The sequence below is a fragment of the Lepisosteus platostomus genome, chromosome 26 (assembly GCF_059453375.1).
Source record: "Lepisosteus platostomus isolate fLepPlt1 chromosome 26, fLepPlt1.hap1, whole genome shotgun sequence".
Classification (NCBI taxonomy): domain Eukaryota; kingdom Metazoa; phylum Chordata; class Actinopteri; order Semionotiformes; family Lepisosteidae; genus Lepisosteus; species Lepisosteus platostomus.
Genome location: NC_142636.1, coordinates 4,151,925 through 4,178,955, shown reverse-complemented (window position 1 = coordinate 4,178,955; position 27,031 = coordinate 4,151,925). Strand labels below are relative to the sequence as shown.

General features: G+C 36.6%; 1 protein-coding gene across 3 annotated transcripts in view; it reads right to left on the bottom strand.

The window, feature by feature from the left end:
* sema4ab (sema domain, immunoglobulin domain (Ig), transmembrane domain (TM) and short cytoplasmic domain, (semaphorin) 4Ab) overlaps positions 1-27,031 on the bottom strand; it is an 80,217-nt gene that overhangs the window by 22,971 nt on the left and 30,215 nt on the right. For 2 of the 3 annotated variants that reach the window (XM_088620366.1, XM_088620365.1), the window contains exons 2-4: positions 20,692-21,044; positions 4,755-4,915; positions 1,222-1,284 (exon numbers count right to left, since the gene is read on the bottom strand). In XM_088620366.1, the coding sequence (XP_088476492.1) occupies positions 1,222-1,284; positions 4,755-4,915; positions 20,692-20,875 (408 nt within the window). In that variant the 5' untranslated portion in view covers positions 20,876-21,044. Of the gene's footprint in view, positions 1-1,221; positions 1,285-4,754; positions 4,916-20,691; positions 21,045-25,132; positions 25,153-27,031 lie in introns of those variants that run through there. The other variant, XM_088620367.1, reaches the window with a different exon arrangement.

Sequence of the window (27,031 nt, the reverse complement as noted above, 5' to 3'; positions counted from 1 at the left end):
TCACAATAAGCTATAATGGTGGACTATTATATATTCGACTACTGTATGTAAGAAACAAACCGAAAGTAATTCTCTGATCGGGCATTAAACCACCTGGGTGCAGCGCACCATATGACAGTCCACTGCCCATTACCACTATAAAGACAATAAAAGTAAAAAAAAAAAACGAATGTCAAAATGTTTCAAAAATGTCCACCTGTGATATTTTAGCTGCTTAGTTACATGACTCCTGATTAATATAACTATCAACTGGTATTAAATCAACTTTTTTTTTTACAATAACAGCAAATGGTGTTCTTACTACATATTCTTAGAAAAGGATAAAACGTTATAATTTTTTATTGAAGTACGGTTTATAAACTTTATAATGTTAGAACATGCAAGTTAAAACCATAACCCACTGTAAGTCACCAAGTTAAAGACTTTGATGCATAAAATATTTATGAAGACAGTGGAATACTGTTGTGTTCTTTTGTCCAACTGAGCAATCTTGCTTTTTTTTTACAATATACCTACTGTACTTTTTAATCAGTTTAATGTTTGACATGCTGTAATACACAGTTTAAAATTATAAAAACTCTTAACAGTATACAACTTAAATTCTTTAACTGGAAAAAGACTGTCATTCAGCATTAACCGGGAATTGAAACCAGGCATTTTCTAGCGACAGCTCAAATGATTCACATGCCACGTTAAGCTTTCACTGCTTCACCTGGCAGTTTTACAAAGGAATACAGCCCTATTTCAACCCAAAAAAAAACAGCAGTACTTCACAGCCCATGCACTGCGAATTACTGCAGTATCCCCTGCGTATTTTGAATGGCTGGATCTGTATAATAATTTGACAAACATCAGGAATGTGCTGGGCACAATACTTTATAGTGGGAACTGTTCTACAGTTTTTAGGTGTACTGCCCATCACACCTCAGTAAGGCTTGACAGTGTTGCTGACACTCCCTTTTTAAACCAGCTTTCAAAGCTATTTTTTGTTAGAAAATGTACAAGAAAAGCTCAGTCGTTTTATACAGCACATTTTATTTCAGCTATGGTATTATTGGTTCAGAAACCCAGTGTGGACAGGTGTGACTTAATTTGACTATGTAGATGTTTCTAGATTAATGTAGATAATACAACTTTTGATACAGGCCAGATATTAGATTCTGAACACATTTTTCACAATAAAAATATGTAATCTCTGTTATTCACCACACGCAGTCTTACCTCTTCTTTTTTCCCTTTTTTTGAGCATTCTTCAAGTTTCTTATTAAATGTGGTCCAGTTCACCTGCAACAAAAAACATGAAAAAAAAAGTTTAATATCAGGCACTAGGAACTGACTGTTTCCAGCATGCAGTGTTTTCTTCACATTGTTAGTATACAGAGAATTAAGAACATCTTAATCTCTATCACAAAGTGGGACTAAAGCACAATATATTTGGTGGTGGTGGAGGGGAGTCCCCATTACCTGTAAAGCGCTTTGAGTGGAGTGTCCAGAAAAGCACTATATAAGTGTAAGCAATTATTATTATTATTATTATTATTATTATTATTATTATTATTAATTTGTGCGCGTGGTGATAGAGATTAAGATGTTCTCAAGATGTTTATCTTTAAAAAATTTAAACATCAAATTCAGGGTTGCAGGGAGCTGAGTCTATCTCACAAAAAAACAGGTACAAGGCAGGGTACACCCTGGATGGGAATCAGCCCATCTCACAGCAACTAATATATTTAATTTCACTATTTTGAGTTTCCCTGGTTGTTTACATGATTGTAAAAGTACATTCTTTATACAGACAGATGTAGAAAACACTTTTAAATATAAACACATCATTATGTTTCTTGATGACTGTCATGGTCAGTCTCTTGCAAGAAGCAAACATCATGGGCCTGTGATGGAGTATTTTGTTGAATGGTGTAACAGCTTCCTTCAATGTGTTGAAAACCAAAGATATGGTCATTGATTATAGAAAGTAATCACCAACTGCAAAAACAACAGTCACTGAGGAGCAAGAAATTGAAATTGTTAACATTTACAAATATCTTGGCACTATTGTTGATTACAGGCTAGCTCTGAGGAAAAGATGTGTCCCATGTGTAAGAAGAGCCAACAGAGATTGTTCTTCCTGAGAAAACAGCGCTCTTTTTATGTGTGTAATACATCTAGTGTGTAGATGTACAGTATACTTTATATCTAGATACATCATGATAGTATCCATCTTAAACACTGATTAACCCAATTTGTTTTTTTAGTAAATTGTGAAGATTACTTAAGATGCTAACTTGTTTTTGCTCATCTTATGCATGCATGTTTTTATTTGTTAATGGGTTCATGTTGTATTAAATTTATTATGTATTGTTCTATGTCTTTTACTTGCAAAGCAAATTTTCCATCTGGGGCAAAAGAAGTGAAATACATTATAAACTAATGTATTAGTTCGTTTTAATGTACTAGTATGTTGGTAGTAGGTACACATCCTAGAGGACTGCCCAATCCACAGACTCAGTGAGGGCTACACACTCTACACACAGCTGGACCAGAAGCTATCATTTGGGTCAGGGAAGAAAGTAAGGTGGTGTGACCCGGTCTTATGACTGTTTTGTAATCTCTGTACTATGCAAAGGAACAAGTAACGTGTAAATTCCATGCTGAAAAGAAAAGAAAGGAAACACAACGTTTCAGCTTGGGAGCCTTCCTCAGGTGTGAGAAAGACAGGGTAGATGGCAAAGATTAAATAGCACAGAAGAACAAAAGCTGGAAACGTGGAGGAGGAGGGAGAGGGGAGAGGCAGAGAGGCCACTCAGGAAGTGCAAATTGGAGAGGGGTGGAGAATGTGTGAAGTCAGACCCTGCATGAGAATAGAGAAGATTACACGAAAATAAGTCTGTCATTGAGAGAAGGGGGGAGGTGTGAACCAAGTTTCAGGATGAGTTTCCTTTCTTTTGTGTTTCTGCTCTCGGAGTTGAGAAACCCCTCTTTGAGAACAGAGATCAGTCTGAGGTGATCACGGCTGTCTGAGGTGAAATGAGAAACTATGGGCTTGGAGAAAGCTTTAATCTTCACAGCCCTAACATGTTCTCTGAAGCAGTCTCCTAGTCTCCTTCCAGTTTCCCCAATGTAGATAGCTGGGCATTTTTTTGCAAGAGATACAGTAAATAAGGTTGCTGGAGACACAGGATATTGTCTGGGTGATCCGGAATTGACCTGGGGGGCCCTGAATGAGCATGTTGTTAGATATGTATTTGCAGGTGATGCAGCAAGTTCTGTTGCAGGGGAAGGTGCCTGGTGGGGAAGATTGCTAATTGAACTATCTCTGTACTATGTACAGTATAATGCAATTAGCATGTAGCCTACGAAGAAGACAAAAACAACATGCACAAATCACACTCCTGAAGTTTGTCCTTAGAACCTATAGTCAATAAGCCTTTCTATAAATCTACAGATTTATCCAAATAAATTTAGTTAAAATATATAAATATAGTCAAAGATAGTTGCTTCTGGCAGGCTGTTGCACAATACTGTGACTGATTTCATTTACATGCTGAAACAAGTACTTTGGAACTCCACTTTCCTTTCTAAAAAAACAGAACTCAAATGGAGATTTTCAAAGTCTAGATAGCAACAGATCTTCGGTTATGAAATATCTGTTGTGGACTGATTCTGAACATTCTGAAGACGTGTGGGTTTGGACCTTTGTGCTTTTATCTGCTTTTGACACCAATTTATAATACAAAAAATCATTTAACTTGTCAATATGTCAATCTCTGAATGGATCTTTGAATTTTTTGCTCCTGTTTGCGTGTTCCTGAAAAATTCTAACTTTACACTTTCAGATATTTAAATGGTTAGCTGTAAGATGCTAGGCTAAACAGGCAGAACAACAATTATAAAATTAATGTTACAAAGGTACTAAAATAAGAAATATAGTACATGAATCCTGTAACAGAACAGAACAGAAAAATAAAACAATGATCAAATAGCAGAAAAAACAAGTATATTCATATTATATTCATCGATTTCCAAAGCATCCATTAATTTTTCTTACCAACAGACACACACACCGCTTTGCCACTTTTCCAGGAATCTAATTTATTAATTAAATAAAATTAATGTTTTTTGACTGTGGGAGGAAAACAGAGAACCGAGAAGAAACCCGCCATGACTTGGCGATAACTGACAGAATGTGTCATGACGGAATACATTCTAACACTGATTCTACTGATTCACTGATGTCTGTGGTGAAGACACACCATTACATAAGTACAGTATTTTTACAGCCTGAATTGAATTTCTTTTTCGTTGTTCATTTCTATACACCAAACCAGAGAGGATGATATAATTAGCTGTTACCCAAGTCTGCATACTTCTTGTAAGATTACTTACATCAGCTTTCTCTTCCATTCACAGCACACTCAGTAAAAGGCCTGGTCTTATACTACTTTGCAATCTTTTGGATTAAAGGACATACTACAGTATGTGCTGGACCAAGAATCATTCTGGTGGAAAAGTATGTTTCATAAATGCGAGTGAGAGTATCAATAGATATGAATAGAAGGAAGAAAGTTGCAGAATCCCAAATAACTCAAGCAGCTGAATAAACAAGCATGAGATACAACAGAAGTAGTGCAGCTACAGGCAGTGACAATTTTTTTAAAGTGATCAGATACCTTCCATAGCAAAAACCTTTCATTCACCCTCCAAAAAAATATTATTATGACTGGAAAAGCACATATCCAAAATGTCTCCTCTCTTACCTTTTTCACCACTGTCATGACACCTGGCTGACTGACATTCAATGAGAGCAGTGCGTCCCGGGCCCCAACGTATAGAATATCACCATCATTACTTAGCAGAAGTGTGGTGGTGTTCTGAACACTTGGATCCTTAAACCAGGACAGAACTCTGCCAGGGCTATCTGTGAAGGCAATGGATGATATTGTGATGTCATGCTGATAACATAACAAAATATGGGCAAAAAGACCTTTAAAAAATGACAAAAAAATAACAACAAAGGAGATTACAGCTATATTCATCATGTTCTTACAAACCACAACATTTATTTTGGGAATATCATTCAAATATTTTGGTAACAATTGTCAAACCAATAACTGGGGTCACTTGTACATGTATATAACCCTACTATACAGCAGTGTTAGGGACTATAAAGTCTCAACTTATAGCAAAACAATGTACCAAAGATAATTTTTCCCCATAACGTTTATGTAAATATGCAGGGTTTGGGACTGTAAGAACTGAAGCTATGCCCATGCAACATAAAGCAGGAGGCTTTACCAATAAGAATTAATGGAATAAAGCGGTAACATACCAAAAGTGAGAGTGCTTGTTTAATAGTGTCCCATTATAAGTCCATGTTACTTTCCTAAATAATGCAACTTATAGATAAATGACTTAGGGAAATAAATGTCCATTAAGAATACTGTAACTGGCTTGAGATACGTTCACAACATATAGTTCAGACACAGGTATATACAGTACAGTACATTTAATGTTCCAATAAAAATAAATAGAAATAGAGTCACCAACTCCTTTTGATTTGTGGTCTTATCTTTTGGTATCTTGAAAAACAACATAAATGCAGGGATTTTATTTCCTTTAGTTCCTCAATTCATCAACTAATAACAGAGAGTAAAGAGAAGTCCTGGTAGAGGTCTGTCTCTCCTCAGAGCTGCCATTCACTCTGCACCCTAAAGAAAGGTCCTGCTATACCAGTATCACTGCTATTCTCCACAGACAGTGACTGTGCATCTCCAAGTCACCTGATTCCATTGCTCACATCTTGTTATGAACTAATGATTCTCATCTCTTTAGGCTTTTCTAAACCAGATGTGGTTAATCTTGGCATATCTGGCATATAGCCTTCTCATTTTAAACTCCTCTCTCACTTCCATTCGGCTCCACCTAATCCTTATTATATTCAGTATTTTCATGCCACCTTAATCATGAGATTAAGAATTAATTCCGTAATTTACTGGATTTAAAATTCAAAATCCCGTAATGGCATGGAAAAGAAGTGCCGAGGCTGATCATCCTACACTGTACCCACTTGTTTTCACAGAACATAAAGGCCTTCAGTTTCTAACACTGCTTGATCAACTAGAACACACTGTTTAAATTGACAATGCCGAATTCACTTAGAGATGACATTATTTAAATTTTATTTTATACGCCATGCCAAAAACTCCTTCACATCTCAGGACCTTGATTTGAGATTTACGAGTCTGTAAAAATGGAACAGGAACAGGTGTGCATCAGCACTGAACAAAATATTCAGTTTTTAGAATCTTCACTCAGACATTCTTCCTTTTCAACTGAGCATTTTACATTTCTTTTAGGTTCTAAATTTAATAGCGGCAACCACAACACTATGTGACTGCTGCTCATAGCAAGGACTACTTGTGATGAGTTTGTTTTATTTATATAATCTTCATTCTTGTAGATCACGTGGCATACCTACAGTAGTTCACTGTGACCAGTTACTTTTTGCATTCTTTTAAATATAATTTCTGCAACAGCAAAGCCTCCAGAAGACCATTTAACATGCACAATACCTTGTATATGTAACCACTGTGGATTTTAAATACATCTATAGTGGTGTACAGAGCTCTGCATGAGAATTAAGAACAGAATAAAGGTCACAAAGCATGAGGAGGTACTGTATATCACGCACACATCACTCATTGTATGTGCATATATAGCTGTATTTTAATGACTCAATAATCCAATTCAGAATTTTTTGTTTTTAGGTGATTTGATAGAAGTGGTGTTTGTTATGCTATCAGCTATTCTGGAGACAATGTGTGATTAACATTCTCGTCACTCCACAGAAACATTTCAAATTCAACATGGGTTTTTAACAAGCACAGAAGTGGCAAAAGATTTCTTGGATAGATAAAACAAAAACAGGATTATTAAAATGATGTATTATATTTTAAATATGGAGTTATTTATTATTATTTTAAAACCAAAGTGTCACGTCTGATTCAAACCCAATATACTGCCATCACACAGTCAACATCACAGAACCCCAACTACTGTCAAGCATGGATGTGGCACCAATATGTTATAGTTCTGCTTCTCATCTTTCCCTTAAAATCAGAAAATACATTTTAACAGCAAAATAATTCATAATTATCCAAAAGCACAAGGTCAAAGCAATCCCAGTGTGGCTTACAAATAAGCCTGTGAATGCCCTTGAGTGGCCCATTCCATGCTTTGACTTGAATTATTAATATAAGGTTATTTTATCAAAAGCTTAATGAAAATCACAATATATAATGGATTTGTTTTAGCTATTATCCTTTATTCCCTATAGAATTAAAGCATTCTAAACAATGCTTTCCCTTTCTAAATCTATGTTGTCATAGATGTAAAATGCCATTGTTCACAAAGTATTCTTCTATTTTAGCTCCTTTATTTCTATAACGTGACATATACATGATGTTAGAGTGATTTATGAATAGTTTATGGTTCTTCTGTTCCCCTTTAATGATATAATCTCCTCAATTTCATTAACTATTTTTTACTTCTGCTTTTACAGCACTTTTATGGTTATAAGACAACTATTCACTTTTGAAAGGATGAATTATGAACTATTACTCAAAATATGTCTTTTTGTTACAAAGGGCAGACACAAGGATTTGATAATGAGATAATCTTTTAGTCAAACCCACTGGTAATGTGTGCATGTCCTATGTGAAACAGGTGCTTCCTGTAATTAGCAAAATAGCTCTGCAATTAGTGCTAGTACTGTAGATTTCCAGACATTATGGTTAAAAAACATTATTTTATTTTTCATAGAACATCTAGAATCATCCTGCTCTGCATCAGCAGAGAAGTACACAATCACAAGGAAGCTGGCTCTGTTTATCCTCTCCAAGCTTGGATCCACATGCACATGCGGAATGCTTGATAAACAAGTTTAGATAACTGCCCATATATTGCAGCACATATACCCTTGGCTCTGTCACACATGACATGATCAAATCTGAAAGCAAAAGTAAGTATCATTTGGAAAATAAAATAGGAATAAAACTACAGATTATGCTTAAACAATTCTTTAAAAAAATGTTATACTTAGATGTTATCTTAATATTACTGAACAAATAATTGTGGTCATAAATTAAAACAACTGGATCACATTTATTCATTTCATGAATGGAATAAAAATTATTTAATGTTATTCAGCATTCCTGTATAGCTAGACATAGGCTTAAATGTAATGCAATAAAGCATGTTAAAAATGCTGCTTTTTTATTTTGGTTTTATTGATACTTAACATACATAACTTATATTTCCAGTATCATAAGGTTAGCTACACTTTTCTATGTTCTTAAATTGTATATTTCCAAATCTGCCTTTAAAATGTTTAATTTTGTTAATAAAGCAGTCTGTATTTGGAGGAGAAGACTGGAAAAATAATATATAAAAATCAAATAGCTTTCTTATTTTTTATAATTCTAATTCTGCTGAATATGTCTATCTTGAAATGCTGTCTAAATGACTTCTTCAAGATCACCAACAACACAAGCAACAAAAAGCAAGAACAAAAACTTTGTGAGCAGATTTTTTGGTAATCTCAGATCTGTACTATTTTCAAAAGCAAAAGGATTTTGAACATGCCTAAAACTAAATTGTAGATGAAATATGGCAACCTCCGGAGGTACTCTTTATAAGAAATCATATCTGTAAAATATTATGGTTTGTTCATACTTTAATGAGCCCACCACCATTTTTAAGGAACGTTTTCTTAGACAATATTTTTCTCCTGATAATATCCTACAGTATATAATTACAATCTGGAAATATGATCACTTCTTAGAGTTTTAATTCTTAAAGCATATGAGTGTCTCCACTTGTAAAATCACTCATTCACAGAACTATGGTTCCATGATTTGCTAGTTTGCTGTGACTGGGATACCTCAGACTGTACATACAGTGCCCTCCAGAATTATTGGCACCCTTTGTAAAGATGAGCAAAAAGACTATGAAAAAATGTCTTTGTTGTTTATCAGCTTGATATTACACTGACAATATGAGAGAAATCTAACCTTTCAGTGAGTTAAAATTATTTAAATAAAAAATCCTTATACAATTTTTTTTTCTTAAAAACACGTGTCACAATTATTGGCACCCCTGCATTTAGTACTTTGTGCACCCTCCCTTTGCCAAGATAACAGCACTGAGTCTCTTATAATGCTGGATGAGGTGGGAGAACACCTATAAAGGTATCTGAGACCATTCCTCCATACAAAATCTCTCCAGAGTCCTTGGTCCTTGCTTGTGAACTCTCCTCTTCAGCTCACCACACAGTTTTTCAATGGGGTTTAGGTCAGGGGACTGGGATGGCCACTGTGGTCAGTGAACCATTTCTGTGTGGATGTGGAGGTATGCTTAGGAGACTTCTGTAACAGATCTTTTCAGGTCACTTCAGTTTATCACTATTCCTACGACCTTGTAATCCTTTGGAGTTTTCAAAACAGTGTTTTGCTTGCCTTTCACTTAAGTCCATTAAGAGCCAGCAGTTTCACTGTGGCGTGTGTGGTCCTACACAACCTTGCTATTGACTCGATGAGCCTCCTGTTCCATCTCCAGGACATTCGGCACACTCAGCTATTTTAACACAGTTATTATCGGACCACAACCACAGATACAAGAAGGGAAACCATGCTGTAGAAGTGTCTTAAATAATCACTTTTAAAAAATGACAAAGATTTTTTTAAACTTATTCTCTGTACCCCAGATCCCCAATATTCTGATTCTGCTTTCCCCCAAAAAACACAAGCGTAGAGTCCAATAACAATGAAAAGTACAACCAACTATTCAAATAACACCCAGATGTGACAGAACACATTAAAGACTTAAGACACCCAATTCAAATATGTATTTACTTAATTTCTGTCCTCTCCAGCGATCATGCTTAGACCTTAAGATACTTAAGTACTGCTCTCCAGAGTTAGAAATGTCATAAATTACAGGTTTATTTTATGTGCCTAGAGAATTTGCCTACATTATACTAGCGGCTGTTTATATTCCACTGTCTGAGAATGAATTACATCCATAATCCTTCGTCATTATTTTAGGGAGAACTTTGCTAACCTGAGGATTCTCCCTAGATATAAACAGCAGAGAGAAGCTGTGGCCAGGAAAAACAGAACACTGGACACAAGTCAACATCTAAGTTATTAGCTGGAAAAAGCACCTTGAGGTCATTTTCTACATTTTAATTTCATACACAGACAATAGGTTGTCCACAGTACAGTAATTTGATTAGTAAGCTGCTCTGAGATCTTGAACACTGCTCCCTTCAAGCTGCTCTGTAGCATGGCACCAAACAGCACAGGCTTAGACCAAGCTGCAGAGTCAGCACAACCGCACAGAGATCTTTCTGCCCTCTGAGCACTCAGTCACTTCATTTTTTTTCCATTGAATTTGTGGACATCAAAACACCCCTTTGTTCAAAATTTAAAAGCTGCTGAATACAAGATAGCCTAGGGAAGAAAGAAAAGAAACACTGCTGTTTCGTTTCCTGATAAATATTGTGGTCCATCAGCTGAGTCAAATGGGCAAAACACAACAGCGCTCATAAACCAAAGTTTTGATCTTCAGTTGCTGCCAAATGCATAAACTTTAAAGAGAAGTGAAAGAGGTAAACCTGGGACACCAGTCCATCACAGGGCTGATACAGAGACAGACACAAACATTCACGCCAGGAACAGTCTTCCCAGAAACCAATCAGCCTACCAGTATATCTTTGGAATGTGGGAAGATAGTTCACAGTAGTTAGTATTCCCATGGGTAGAAGAAATTCAAGTAGGTAGCTGCATCAGCATGGGCAGGTTGCAAATTAACAGGTAAGGGTTTATTCCATGCTAAAAAAAGAAACACAGTTTTCGCTCTGGAACCTTCTTCAGGTGTGAAGGCTCCAAAGCCCAAACATTGTGTTTTCGTTTCTTTCTTTTCATTGTGTTTCTTTTCTTCTCTTTTCAGCATGGTATAAACCAGTATTCTTAATATTTGTATTGAATTTGTATGATCGCCCCATGTTTCCATGAGTTTCCTTTGGTTTCCCTCCCCACAGTCCAGAGATATGCTGAAAGGTTCATTGGCTTTTGGGAAAAATCAGCCCTGGTGTCAGTGTGTGTTTGTGTTTGTATCTGTGTGTACCCTGTGATGGACTGGCTTATCTTGGGGTGTATTTTGCTTTTCACCTGTTGCTTGCTGGGTTTTGCTCCGGTGTCATCCATGACCCTGTTTTGGATTAATTCATTAGAAAATAGATGGATATTGAAACTGAAAAGCCCATACATCGTATGTCTAAAAAATGTATATAATTTGTTAAGAAATACTTTAATGATACACGGTGTGGGGAATTGCAGAGAATGAGGTGGAGTGGATATATTGTGGATTTAACCAAGAATTTGAAAAAAAAACTGTTTAAACACTTCTTTTACCTTAATAAGGACTCTTCTGAATATTATTTTTTTTCAAAAATGTTCTGAAAAGTCCAACGTTTTTGAAGAATAGTAGTATTTCTTACTAAACATGTTTAGTTATTTTGGTTGTTGACATCGAAATTGGCCACAAATACACTTTTATACAAAGACTTTGCAGCAGGAACACGTGTTTGTTGTTACTTTAGACAGCAAGTTCTAAAGGTCCAGAGATCTGTATAAGGTTACACTTATCTGAAAATACATATTTCATCTGTTGAACTATCATATTTGAAACATCCACCCTCCCCACATTAAAAGGCAAAACTACAGCCATGACCACAAAAATTGTACAGTACAGTATGTAACTATTCTTTACCAGTTCATTCAGAATCAAGTGCTCTAGATGGTTTATCATCAAAAGCACAAGTTTAACAAGCTTGGTTCAGACAGTCTCCATTGCATTTTCCTTATGCATTGGATTGCATTCTAGAATTTGATGCTTACTGAAAATCAGAAAAAGGAGGATGCAATGTACAAATAAAATGTCAAAATTCTCTGAAGTCTCTGAAATAAATTTGAAAAGGCTAAGAACAATTTAATAATGCTGGAAGAAGTGTTTCTATAGAATTAGCAGTGCTGCTGGTGTTCATATGTATCAGCTAGTTATTATGTACAGAATTTATTCACACATAAGTAACATGTTGCTCCTTAGTCTATGAACATTTTTATATCGGGTTCGTGCCACCTCAAATACAAAGCACATCCTATTTAAAATGCGGTCTAACATTATGAAACCCATTAATAACTCTCAAATTTCTTCACACATTACATATTTACCTCCACTTAGATATAGTTATTTTCACAGGAAACCTACAATGTTTACTGTGGGATTTCTTCTGGTTAAGCCTCATTAGAATTTTTTGACTATAATGTGCAAATAATCCCGGCAATTCCCCCTATATTACAAACAGGTGGGATAAATTAACAAAAATATTTGCACATAAATACAATTTTCCACAATCAGATTTTGGACAGGTTTATACATAAACTGGCATGCTGATTGCTCAGTTTTTAGTGCCTTGGTCTGCCCATCTGCAAATAACATACTGTACAGTAGCTGCTCATATTTACATTGTGAAATAAATTCACACAGGATTGCCCAAGGGGCTTTGAGATCTGATTATTTGCACAAATGAGAAGAGTGGACTATGAAAAAATATTGATCTGAAAGATAAATAATCCTTATAAAAGCTTACTACAGCAATTTCAGTTGATTTCAGCTAGGTTCCAACATGGTTATTCTGTGCTTTTACTTAGTTTTCTCATAGATTTAATTGGTTCTGTCACGCTTCATCCATATGCTTACTGCTGTTGATTTGATTATGCTTCTGTCAGTGTGCAGTGAAGTAAAGTTAAATCAAGGTAAACAGTCTAACAAAATCTCATTATAGCTTTCCTTTCTATAGAGTAGCCTCCATCATTGTCAATCATGTTACACAACAGCTGCATTAAAGTGTCGTTTAAAATGCATCATAATGCAGCTTTAGGGTTGTATAATCCTGAGGAAGAGCTACTGTAATCCAGATATCGCTACAGTGTAATGATCTGTGACTAGGTAAATCACATTTTTTTTCCAATGACAATCTGAATCACAAAGCTGTTATGTTCTTCTTATTATATTACTTTTTCTACAGTACATAGAAACTGCCCAATTGCCATTACATCTCCAAATCCTTTTAACAGGCAGCAATCCACCACACAGTTCAGTTCCACATAAAGCACTGCCACAGGCCACAATACACTGCCTGGCACAAGAATAGCATGTAGTCAGCTTTGTCTGTATATCCCTTTCTTTTTTATTATAAGAGAAAGCCTTGACTGATGCTTCCTGTGAGGCTGTAGTCACTCAGACGTTTTGCATTTCAAAATATCTGAAACTGCATACTTCCTCAAAATAGAGGGGAAACCTCAATGAACTGTAACTGAAATATCTGTGCATCATCCTCTGTAAAAGTAATTCTTCACAAGTTTTCTTTTATCATACTAGACTCATACTAGAAAAGATTTTCTAGCTTGCCGTAAAACGAATAACCCACCCTGCATTTGTTGGAATCATAGTGATATTGGTTCAGTAAAAAGTAACTACTCTCAGTTAAGGAGTCTCTTAAATGGGTCTTTGTGAATCTTGTTTTACATAAGTGTCATTGCATGCGTTGCATTTTCTCAATGATACTGGAAAAATGTCACTATTAATCCAAAACTAAAGGCATTATCATATATAAAATGTGTGAATAAGACACACTTAACACACTTAATCACAAAATCTAAAATGACATGGAGTGAACTTATAAGTGGACAAATGAGTCAGAAAGTGAGCATAATTAAAAAGATGCATGTAGAGTACAAAAGAGAAATTTGCAGAGAAAATCTCAAAATAGTGTAAAATATTACAATATAACAAAATGTGAACAATTTCAATTTTATAGATATCAACTGGAATGGTATCTAGATTGTGTAACAGGGGCATATGAGCCAGAAAAAGTTTTCGGGTTAGGATTGCAAAGATTTAAATTATGTAAATAAAACTTTACTCAAATATTTACATTTTTGTAGAGCTGTCAAAGACCCCAAAAGCTGCAATTACCTACATTGAGACAAAGTTATCTCAATGTCAACAATTTGTGCTCATGTGAAGCATATGAAACCCCTGAATATGCTTGTGTAGTTACTGGTGGGCAATGCTACACTGTGCTTTGTTGTGTAGCTCGGGTAGTCACAAACACACTTTGTACATAGAAAGAAATGCTCTTGTCCTTATCACCAACAGACAAAACTGTGCTCTGCGACATACCGTTACAGAAGTTTAATAAGCACATTTTTTTCTTTCATTATTGTTAATCTCAACATCATTTTATGATCTTTGGTTAAAATGCTGTACTTTGCTAATACCACACGTGTATAGGCCATACAGCCAGTGAATACACTACTGCAGTAATTTAACAGAAAACGCACTGGACATTATTGTTACATATCTGCATAAACATGCGAAAAAAGTAAAACTCTTTTTTCCGTCATAGGAATTCTAGGAGAGACATCAAGATCAGTACCAAATGATCCTGCACTTTTTAGTGCAAGAAAAAAAAATACTAAGGAATGAAAAACCTAAAACAATAACCAAGATGAATATTGTAGCACTAAGGCTAAAGGATGATTACATCTATGGTACCCTCAGCACTAACATTACCTCACAAAGTGAGGCTTAAACCTTTCCATCTGCAGTTCCGTGGACAATTATTCACTATATTTCTCACAGCTGCTGGCCTGCAAGGCTGTCTTTACACATGATCCTTACTTTAAGACTTCCCTACTGAAAATATCTACCCTAATCTTGCTTGATCAGCACCGATATCAATCTGACCTCAATCACTCTGCTTGAGCTGTAAGCAGTTGCAAGTGAAGTAAAGCAACAATGGTTTATAGCAGTTGCTCCATATGTGGGATCCTCAGTGTCAGCATTTGCTTATCTCAAGCTTTAAAATTCTGATTACATACTGGTGAATAGAGCACTGTACTGTATATGAGATACAGTGTCTTGCTAAATGCCAGTCTTGAAACATTGTACATTTTTTAGAGGAACCACAACTCTGTCACCATAGCTTTGGAAGTTCCACATTATTTGCACACCATCTTGTCTACTTCAGAAATGTGCATAAACATTTCTGTCCATAATATAAAGTCTCATTTTTGTGTAATACTGTATCCCGCAGCTTAAGAGCCCCCTTCTACCTGTTTGTAGTCACAATATAAGCAAAATAAGTGCACAATTACATCAATGATAACAGGGTGAACTACTTGAAAGGCAAATCAGCTCATTTTTACAGGTTAATACTTGTTTAGCGTGCATAGACACTTTTTCGCATAAAGAGTTAGATACCTATCCCCATAGTACACTACAAGACTAAAATCCAGATATTTTTGCTTCTAAATATATCTAAATATTTCTGGTTTAATCAGCAAAACAAGCGATAGGCAAAGGTGGTCAACCCTGGACAGGATGCCAGTCCATCGCAGGACACACATAGACACGTCACTCAAAAACAGCCAGTTTTTCCATAAGCCAATGAACCTATAACCAGAATATAGATAACTATATGAATAAAGTTCAGAGGTAAAAAAGTACAAACATTAGTATTCATATGACAAGGTAATATGAATATACATTTTCCTTCACTGAAGTAGGAAACACGAACTCCTAATTTTAAGAAAAACAAAGGTATTGGACTAAGCTAAACAGTAGCTTTAACAATACTTGTCTCAATGTACAACTTTTCATTTTCAAGTGACCTTAATAACGTAACACGTTGTAGGTCATTGTAAGTTTAAATTGAGTGAATATGTTGGTGGCAGTGACAATTTCAGAAGAGAGCTACTTTCCAGTCAGTAAATGTCAAAAGTTAATCACAGTTTCCAATTCAGGCCACTTTAAGGGCTGGGATTAACAAATACTTGCAGAGGTTGGGCAAAGAAGAGCTGGGAGCTCAGACTACTCAGATAGGTTTGGTGGAGCAGTAAACCAGAACTAGTAGCAAAGTCCAAATACTTAAGCATTTAGTGTATGCACTCAAATATGTAACATTCTGCAAAAGATTACTACAGTGGTTCTCAAACTGTGGTACGCGTAACCTTAAGTGGTACGCGGAGTGCCGCCAGGTAGTACGCCACATGACCCTGGAACTGTGTTGTGTGGGCTGAAAAATCGGGATGGGTTTTCATATTTTCTATTTTAAGACGTATCGAATACGCAGCCTACGTACTACGATACAGCACGCGCTAATACTTGAGTGGACAGAGCTACAATGTAATTCAATACCACTCTATAGGAATTCATGCTATGAACGTAAGTGACCAATTGTATTAAAAAAAAACTTACAGTATCTCCAGCAAATAGAGAGGTAGGAGAATGTGCGTGAGTTTCCAACAATGCCAATGTTGTAAACACAGGAATGCAAAGAAATGCGTGCTAGAAACGCTGGTAATCTTGTGAGCACAGGAAAGCGTGATAGATAACAGAAAAATATTCAAGACCTGTTCTAGGTTAATTTGAGAAAAATACACTGAGCGTCTCTTGTGTTTCGCTCCCATGCGCATGAAATAAAAACTTTTTAACTTCTGAGAAACTGCAATTAGATGAGTCTGTAGTCGATTTGGCCAATTTGCTCATATACGATGTCCCATGAGGAGTTTCTGTTCTGTAAGCTGCTACCAACAGAAACTACAGGAGAGCACATATTTCAGTTTCTGAATGAATTTATCGAAGAGAATGGCATCGACTGGATTTAATGCTTCGGAGTTTGTAAAGACGGTGCTAGAGCGATGACAAGCCAACACAGCGGTGTAGTTGCACGAATTAGAGAGGTTGCTGCAGAAATGAATGGGCGCATTGCAACATCCACCGCGAGACCTTTGCCGTCAAGAAAATGCCTGACTATTTAAAATCTGTTCGAATCTGTTGTGAATTGTATCAAGGCTCAAAAAATGAATTCACATCTGCTTTGCTCGACTAAACAGGCTCACCCCTCTCACTGAAATGGTGCTTTTTTATTGTTTATTTTTAAAGGTAATGGGGGCTCCCCTTCACCACCCCCAAGTGCAGCTCCACCTGAATGATGCGATGACAGCCATAGTGTGCCAGAACACTCACCACACTACAGCTATCAGTGGGGAGGAGAACAGAGTGATGAAGCCAATTCATAGATGGAGATTACTAGGAGGCCATGACTGGTAAGGACCAATAGGAAATTTGGCCAGGATGCCAGGGAAACACCCCTACTCTTTTCGAGAAATGTCCTGGGAATTTCAGTGGCCACGGAGAGTCAGGACCTCGGTTTTATGTCTCATTCAAAGGACGGCACCTTTTTCACAGTCTAGTGTCCCCGTCACTATATGGGACATTAGGACCCACACAGACCACGGGGTGAGTACCCTCTACTCACCCCAGCAACACCAATTCCAGCAGCATCCTTAACTTTCCCAGGAGCTACTGGCCAGGCTCATACCTGCTGAGCTTCAGGGGGTTGTCAGTTGTGAACTGCAGATGATATTGCTGCTAGCTATATCATAACTATACTGAAGATTTTGCAACCTAGTGTGACAGGCCATCATATAATAGAACTCTCCTGACCCAACCATGCATGGGAGCCGCTGTGTGCTGCAGTTTGGCCAGGCTTGAGAGAGACACAAGTGGCTACAGGTGTTATACATAGACTGGCAAGGAGAAACAGAAATGCGAGGGCAGCTACAGGGACACTGTGTGTGAGTGCGTGCTGTGTGACTGAGGTCACTAGAAAAGAGTATGTTTGTATGTGAGTGCAGCAGTGGTCATACTGGTGCTGATGAGTACTGTAGAGATTATTGAAATAATGCTGGAACAGAATCTATGCAGTTCATCAGAACTCTCGGAGAGAGTAAGCAGCAGTATGAAACTTTTAGATATCAGAGGCACCTGGCATGTATGTGTGCTGGAGACACCTGAAAGGTAGCATGGCCTGAATGGCTGAGGCTGTCGGTCACAGGCACTCAGGAGCTGTTTCCAGCATGTTTGTATGAGAGTGTGAATAGTGTGTGGAAAAGACAGTAAGTGGAAAAAAATGCAGTCTTCCCCAGAAGGGGAACAACACGTGAGATCCAGAAGCCCAGAGAGGTGACAGTCAGAATGTTTCTGAAGCATTCTGACACAAAAGTTTCTTCATACTACATCAGGTCTTTTTTACTGACTTTTCATGCCCAAATGACTAAAAGAATGCAAGCAAGTTAAAGTCATTGTGTGAACAGTCTGTGGCCAAAAGGTAGTGACTGGTCTGGAGGGGCTGCCCACCAGTAAGGTGTGTAGCCTTGAGATCAGAGAGCAGAAGACTGATCTGTATTCCACAACTTTGATGGAAGCAGGGTGAAGGTCTGATACACTACAATATATGGCTACATTAAATACAGTCTATAAACACAGTGGTTCCCTTATGATTGTGATTATGTGTCTCTCTTTGTCAAGAGTTGACTCTTGGTCAATGCGTGTTTAAATAGTTGGGAAACTGGAGAGAAGGAGACATCCCTCATCCCTCAACACTACAGTTGAAAAGACTTCAATATAATATATGCTTTCATATCAGTGTTCTTGTCATCAAAGTATCTATAACCTGTTTCACCTGAAATCTGCAACAAGCTCACCAGACACGATCTGTGTATTCTGTGTAATGCACTCTACGCAGCTCTACCTCTAGCAATTTAACTGTTAGGGCATACTGTGGTTTTGATCATATTAAGTCCTTTTAAACTTGTATTAACTTCATTAACTAAACTTTAACTTGTAATAACTAAACTTGTATTTGCTTTCATATTTATTTCTAGCACATGCTGTCCTGCTTACTCCAGCTGCTGCTATGTGGAGGGAGCTAGCATTGGCTTGTCAGCAGACCTCGACTCCACCCACCTGTCACTCAGCTCTGGTTACCATGGCCACCAACTGACTGGAGACCCGGTTCACATGGAGGCAATCACCATCGCGCCTGTCAGGGTGATTTGCCGATATTAAAGGGCTGTACAGACTCTGCTCTGGGCTCTGTTATAGTGTTCCTACTGTAAGCCTCTCAAGTCTTACGTTCCTGTGTCTCCTGTCCTTTGCTTGTTTTGTTTTCCTGATCTTGCTTTGTTCTCTGATGTTTCTCTGATCTTTCCTGCACTTGTAATTGTCTACTATTTATCTCAGTTTGGACCCTGACTTGCTTGTCCTTGTTTCCCAAACATCTCTGCTACAGTGTCTACATTACAATCCTACCTAGTTTTGGATAATGACCATGGTGAGTGTTTGCCTGCACCACACTCCTCAGCCTGATCCCCAGCCTGCTACAGTGCCACACAACCAGTTTGCACATCTCAGTCGCTGCTTGTCAGAAAGCAGTCAACTCCTTGCTAGTATACATGCTCCCTGGTCAGCCTAGACCCTGTAACGTTCAGCACTACCAAGGTGTTCTTGGTCAGCACACTGCTTGCAGTTCCTATGCGTCTCACTTGCCTTTTATCCAGCATGATCCCACAGCTTCGTGGAACTGTCAAAGAATCAGGAGTTGTAATTGAACCCACTTGCTAGATGAAAGCAGATGTACAAGACTACAAACACTAGAACAGAGCCCAGAGCAGAATTTAAGCAGCCTTAAATATTTTTGAATCACCCAAACAGGTAAGATGGCAATTGTCTCCAGGTGATTCAGGTCTCCTGTCAGCTGGTGGCCATGGAAACTGAGTGACAGGTGAGTGGAGCAAATGCTCCACCAATGCTAGCTCCTCCCACAGAGCAGCAACGGGTTAGAATATGACACTGCAAGGTTAGCTGCTTTACTGTATATTACTAGACCTATTAATGGTTTCGCCATTATCATAATTAGAAAACTAGCAGAAAAGTTCAAGACAGAGTGCTGATTCACATACCTATATAACTCACTCAATATTTTCTGTGCTGCCTAAAAAAAATCAATATTTAATTGATTTGGTATTTTACTTGCTAGATTGAAAAGAGGCAAATATCCATCCACTGTATAACAATCACACTGAGTTTATATTAATTACATGATGATAAATAGTACTTTCTTCATTAGGATGTAAACACCGATAATAAATACTGACTGTAATATTGATTAAAGGGAAGTCTTAATACCTAAATATTCTGATTTGTTAGATACAAATTTGATTTCTATTTACAAGAACCAGTTTAATGAAATGTGAACAATAGGATCTAAAGCTAATTAATGTAAGAACTGAACTATGAATATATATCATGACCACACTGTCTTGGTTTAAGACTTTTTTTTAATTTACACTAAAAAACATCATTTTCGAGGGCTAATGTAACTTGTTTTTGGTTCTTTTACAAAAATAAAACACAAAACCTTGATTGTACCCATCAGTTTTCTCTTCATCATTAGACATACAAAGGCATAGAAGAAAAGGAAATAGGAAAAATAAGGAAATATAAATGATAGAAAATACTTTAAGCACAAACAGAAAGAACTTCAAAGTATGAACAGAAAGTACTTAAACATCTGTTTACCCTTTGTATTTACTAAGAAGTTACTGTTTATGTATATTAAATCTATAAGAATCCTTAACGGTTGTTCAATGAAACAATGACAAGTCCTTCAAACAAGTTAAGTTTAAAAGCCAACAAAAAGAAACAAACAAGAGAGCTCACCACTGGAGAAGGTGATCCGAGGGGTTAGGGATGTCTGGGCTAAGTGCAGAAGCACAAGGAGTAAAACTGTGCCCCACATGAGTTGAGGTACTGCCATGCTGTAAGGCGTGTGCTCCCACGAGGAGACAAGAGAAGATCTGTGGAGCTTCACGGCTGACTGAAAGAAGGCACTGTCGCAATTCATCAATGTGAAAGCTGGTGCTTTCCTGCGTTGGCTCAGTGACTTTGAGCAATACTTAATCTACACTGTCTGGAGCGGAGGTAGCGTCTCTGAAAAAAAGACTGGTTTCTATTCTGCCACTTCCTCTCCCTCCGATCAACTGCTGTCATCTTGAAGGGTACGAGAAGAGCATCTGGGGAGAGAATCACAACATTACAAAGTTAACACTGCATTTCCCAGTCTTGCAGGCAACTCCACACAAAATGAATCCCAGGGTATGTGCTCAGTAAAATAGGTTATGTTATCATGTAGTTCATCCTGTTGTGTACATTATTAGGAAATTAACGTATAAATAAGCACCTGCTCTATACCACCAAGCATAACAGTTGTCTACATTTCTCAACACACATTAAATGAACATCTATCTCAGGCCTGGCATAGCACATAAAACCAAGCAACAAGGCACTGATGTGTTGTCCGCTTTGCTTTGTGCATGGTTCAGTGCAAATGTCTGTATTTGTTCAGCATACATAGTACACCTCTAAAAAGTATGCAAACATAAAACTCAGACTTTTCAAATTTAAGAAAAATATCAAACATTACTGTATTAATATAACAGGACCCCTACAGGGAGTCTCTAATAGAAAATCAAGGTTAAAGTGTAGTTGCTGGACCAGTAAGTGTTGCTGTTCCATACAGATTAGAGCTTTCAAACCCATACAGTGGTTTATATAACCATAACAATGCAATGGGAGGTAACTGAATTAGTAAAAAATGAACTTCAGAAAATTGTTAAAATATAAAATTTGGAAGTACCCATTTGGAAGCAGCTATCACATAATTCCACTAATCAGATTATATGATATTTGTACTCTTTTCATTTGTGTAGGACATGTCATTAATGATCATATTCAAAATGAGATGTCCTGTTTGTTCATCAAATATCTGTTTCCTAGTTGCTGATGATCTGTTTAATAGTCTCACTTCAAAATATTTTGAGACACTTTGCTAGCCATTTTGCAGTGATTCTCACTTTGATCAGAGCAAAGTGTAAATTCAGCTGTTATAACACCTTCTAAAACCCTCATGAAGAGCACTCTCCCAGTACTGTTCTTTACACTTCTAGAAAATAAATAAAAATGGGGGTTTGAGAAAACTAAAGCCTAGCTTAAGTCATTTATGAAAATGATTTAGATCAAGAAACCTTTTAGACCTTTTCACATTTTTCTCAGCAACTCATGTCTTCTCGTTCTTTGACCTGTTGATTACATACTACACAAAGTAGGAACATCTCTTTTACAATAAAGCACAACATTTTTCTTGATTTATTAAAATAACTGCTGGGGCATGACTCTGCACCTTGGGAAGTACCAAGATGAATCTGTTACTGTACACCTGGGGGAGGAGCTGCTCACAGATCACCATTATCACAGGAGACTGGGACATTTGCACAAGCACTCACCCTCCAACTGGCCTTGTGTGAACAAGATCATGCCACTTACCTTCCAATCAAGCTCCTAATTAATCAGCCTATTTAAGAGTCCAGACCAGTGCTCCAACACTGAGTTGCTGAGAGTCAACAGGCTATCAGTTCTGTGTTTGCCTTGCTGTTCGCTTCAATATTAAAAACCTTTCAAAGCATCGATCCAGCTGAGATTTTCTTTGTCGATTTTTAAATCTTTAAAGATTTCCATTAAAGACAATTCAAGAGTCAGTAAAATGCGAGCCATCTTGTTCAACTAAATCTACATGAATTATTTAAAATTATTTAAAACAGTCCTTGAATGTAATCCTTGAATCAATTTTCTGCCAACGATCAAATGATCAAAGATATTGATTGAAAACTTTCTTTTATTATTACATTCTGAAACGTGTCTGCACACAAATATGTCAGAAAACCATATTATCTTCCCCTTTATACATTCTAAACAACATGAATACTATGAATGCTTATTCAAAGCATTCCTTGAGTCTGTCTCTGGATGATTCACAAAGCTTTTTAATCTGTAGTAATCTTTTCTCCCTTTTAATTCCAGAAAACTTGAAAACAGTTATTTAATTTATCCTTCCGTATGTGTGTATTGGAAGTTTTGAACTGTTAAGCATTTAAAACTAGCTTCAGAAAAGAGGAAGGAAATGAGCAAAACACTTAGGAAAGCTATGTTGACATTTTCACTAGTATTGCTCCTTCACAAATTTGGATTTGAGTCTTTCACATGGTGCTCACGTGAGGCTTTTGCTTGTTATCCTTTTTATATTTTCACATCACAATTTTTTGGCATTCTGTAGTACAATGGTATTTAAAACATTAAATCTTACTTTCTTTGTGACAATGCCATGTTTTGTAAAACAAAATTGACAATCCATCACTTTACGCCAAGTGTAAAGAAATGACCACAACATCCACCTTACATGTTTTTAAAAATAAAATATATAGACTCTTGATGTTAGTTAAATGGTTTTTACATTATATAGATTAACTGATCATTCATGACAACAATATACAGCACTTGAGTGGAAATACATAATCTCATTATTGAGAAAGTTGATTGACAGATGTGATTAAGTGATTTAACTTTTTGTAAATTAAATGTAGCAACAATCAAGAACAAAACACAAATTAACAAATTTATCCCACTTATCACAGTAATATTTTCATTCCAACAGTCTGTTTGAGAAGGGGTTAAGTCTAAAGTTGTTTGATTAAATGTCAGTCAACCTGCTCCAAAGAGTTATTGCTTGATAATAACTCTATGTATTTGTTGCAGTTATTAGTGATAAAAAACTTGATGATTTAGTGATAAAAATCTCAATATTTGATTAAGATACCTTGAAGTCTCCACAAATGGTGAATTTGTGAATAAAGGAACTTAATGCCTTATGGGAAAAATAGGGTATGGTTTGGCAGCTCGCAACACTGTACATTTCTGTAGCAATATTTGTATTATAACAGTTAACTATTTTAGAATTACTGTGAGTAATTATTCTGAGTATTTCTAAGGAAAATGAGTACTGGAAACATACAAAAACATTTACTTTCTTTAATTCAATATATTGCATATGCAAACAAATTAGATCACTGTTATATTATTACTTAGGCTGTATTAGAGCTACTTTTTTCATCCTATTATTCACTTTATTCTTTATTTTATTACAGCACAATAATAACAGACAAGACAATAAATTAAGTGAACCCTTCCTTAACCAAATGTCAGTCAACTCTCTCCAGGTCCTGCATTTTGTTTAATTCTCTTTCTCATTATTTCTTTTCTTATCCTTTTCTGCAAAACCAATGAGAACTGAAACTGCGATCATTCGGGGGCCGGAGAGTTTTTTTTCTTCATAATTTATTATATTTAATAGCAAAACACTGAGTCACATAATATATAAGTATTACTCTGATAAGTCGACACACAATACACATCCAATGCTTTCCTGACAGAAACTGAAAAACCAAAGTATAACTCATGATACACTGGCACATAAACATGGTAATGCTTCATTAACCAAGCTGTCTCTTTGCTACAGAGACCTACAGAGAAGTAGATGAAAAAACTGTGGAAGTGGAGCTGGCATTTACTCTCCTAGCCTGCGAATGGGCAAATATGAGCTGCAAATATGAAAAAAGGTGTCACGAGTGGTCATTTTTGCACGAATAGGCAAAATTGTGAATAATGAATAAGCAAAATATTGAGGTTTTACTGTTTATGACTCTCTCCCAAAAATAATGTAATAAAATGCATACAAGCCTTAGATCACAAACGTTCCACAAGCTGGTGAACATGCAGTTCGGTTCCCCACATAATACACTAACTACAAGGTTAGAATATTATTAATAGGTCTTGCTAGATTACGTGACTTGGGTGGCCAAAACTTATTTTTTCCATTGTTTGCATACTGGCCGCTGAACAACAAATTGTACTGAATTAAATTACGTGGGAAATCAGCCTACAATGGAGAACCAGGATTATAAGTCTGTAGAAAAAAAAGCTGTTTGAGTAGGTTACCAATAGAGTTCAGGTTTTGCTGTATAAAGAACACAGTGTCCTAAAATCACATGACACAGAAGTTACATGATACACCGTTTAGTTATCTTAATGACTGTTTTATTAGATTAGGTAGGATTATGTTTTATTTATTAGGTAACTAACATACCAGTTATCAACAGTTAATGGTTCTAAAAAAAAGTCAACAATTCAAAACTATTCACATGACTCTGGTCTACAGCTGTTGTAATATTTTGACTACAGTTTTGTTTCCAGTAAGATTGTAACTCCTTACGTGGAGTCCATGTGCTGAATGAGTCTTGGTTTCCATCTGAATAACTCCACCTGTGCTTTGTTCTTTCTTGCTCAGGACATATTCTCGGCAGCCCTGCTATCATCCTTGTGCATTCATGTTATACTTACCTGTTTTTGCCAAAAACAAATAAAACCATGATACAGTTACTCTTCTTGTATACTTAGTTTTCTTAATGATCTGGAGATCTTTAGATGTTTTGCAAAAACAAGAAAACTTTGAAACTTCATCACTGGCTATAAGCAGAAAAGTTATTTCAACTTGAATACTGAATGGACTTTAATTTGACAAACTTTAGTCTTTTCAATTTACAGTATATTTTAAGTTGGCATTTGCCATAAAAACAATGTAAAACAGAACAATAATAAATTTAGAAGAACAAAAGACAGGATGTTGTATGGACGTTAACTGGCAATTATTCATGCACATATCCACACTGTCTGTATGTTTTGACTGAATGCTTTCAAGAGGAAGTCAATCTAAATTATGCAGTTTCCTGTTTAAGTGTGGTTTGTGACACCTTCTGTTTGCAGATCATGTCAACACTAAGCACATTCTTGTGAAAGTGATAAAATTATTTCCACTTCTAGTGGGGAAATAAATATAATCTGCGTACAAGTAACCTTCTCCATTTAACTGGTTTCTAACATCCATCCCATTACAGGGTCATTGGGGAGCCAGAGCCTATCCCAGCAGTCGACAGGCACAAGGCAAACAGGACGCCAGTCCATCGCAAGACCCACACAGACACAAACCCTGGAGCCAATTAACCTACCTGTATATCTTTGGACTGTGGGAGGAAACCAGAGAACCCAACAAAAACTCACACAAACACTGGGAGATCAGACAAACACCACACAGATAGCAGTCCAGGAATTCAGCTTAAGGCCTCACCATTGTGAGCAATCACTGATGCTAATCACTGCACCACCGCCACCCATTTCAAACGCAGTGTAATGAAATTTACACAACACAATTAATTACAATTACACTTCAATTTATTAATCCAACACTTCTATTATTAATCCGAGAGCTAAGCATAGTTACCAAGTTTCATTTTTCTAAACACTATTTGTATTGAATTTCCCGAATCCTGAGATACCTCAGATTTATAAAAAACAACAGGGGGCTTCCAGATGACTCCTCGAAAAGGCACAGGAATCAAACATTACTGAATTTAGACAGGACACTGCAGTTAACACCTTGCTTTTGGGTGTAGTTTTTATCATTTTTTAATGTCCAAGAACTCGGGGCCTCGGTTTAATGTCTCAACTGAAGGACTGCACCTCCTACAGGACAGTGCAGGAGTGTGGCCATACTGCACCACTGGTTAAAAACATCCATCTCATAGTCTATCCAGACCTGTAAAGTTTACCATTTCAGTACTGACTATAGGTAGCCTTGTTTAGATTCTGAAATTAATTGCTTTATATTTCGTTTTCTACTAGTCCATTTCTGGTTCTGGGTCAAACCCCTGTCTGTGCATTAGCTACAAATACTTGGTTCATCCCTAAGTTTTACAGCTGCCTTAGACTAATTCACCAGCCATAATTATTCTTACTAGAATTGACTAGAATCGAGGAATACAGAAATTAAGAACATAAGAAGATTTGCACACAACAGGGTGCCATTCAGAAAATCTACCTTTTTTGCTATTGGTGGTTAATGGCTCTTTGTCTCAGTTTTACTTGGAGAGATTCTCTCTGTATGATATTCAATGAAAATGTATCCTCATTGAGAAATTTAATTTTTATTTATTAAATATCAATTTTAACTAGCATTTAATTCAGAACTTAAAAGAAAGTATGTTATTTAGAAATTGTGTAACTATAGCTAAAACATTTATAACTAGAACAGATTAACAACCAGCTGGAATATCTA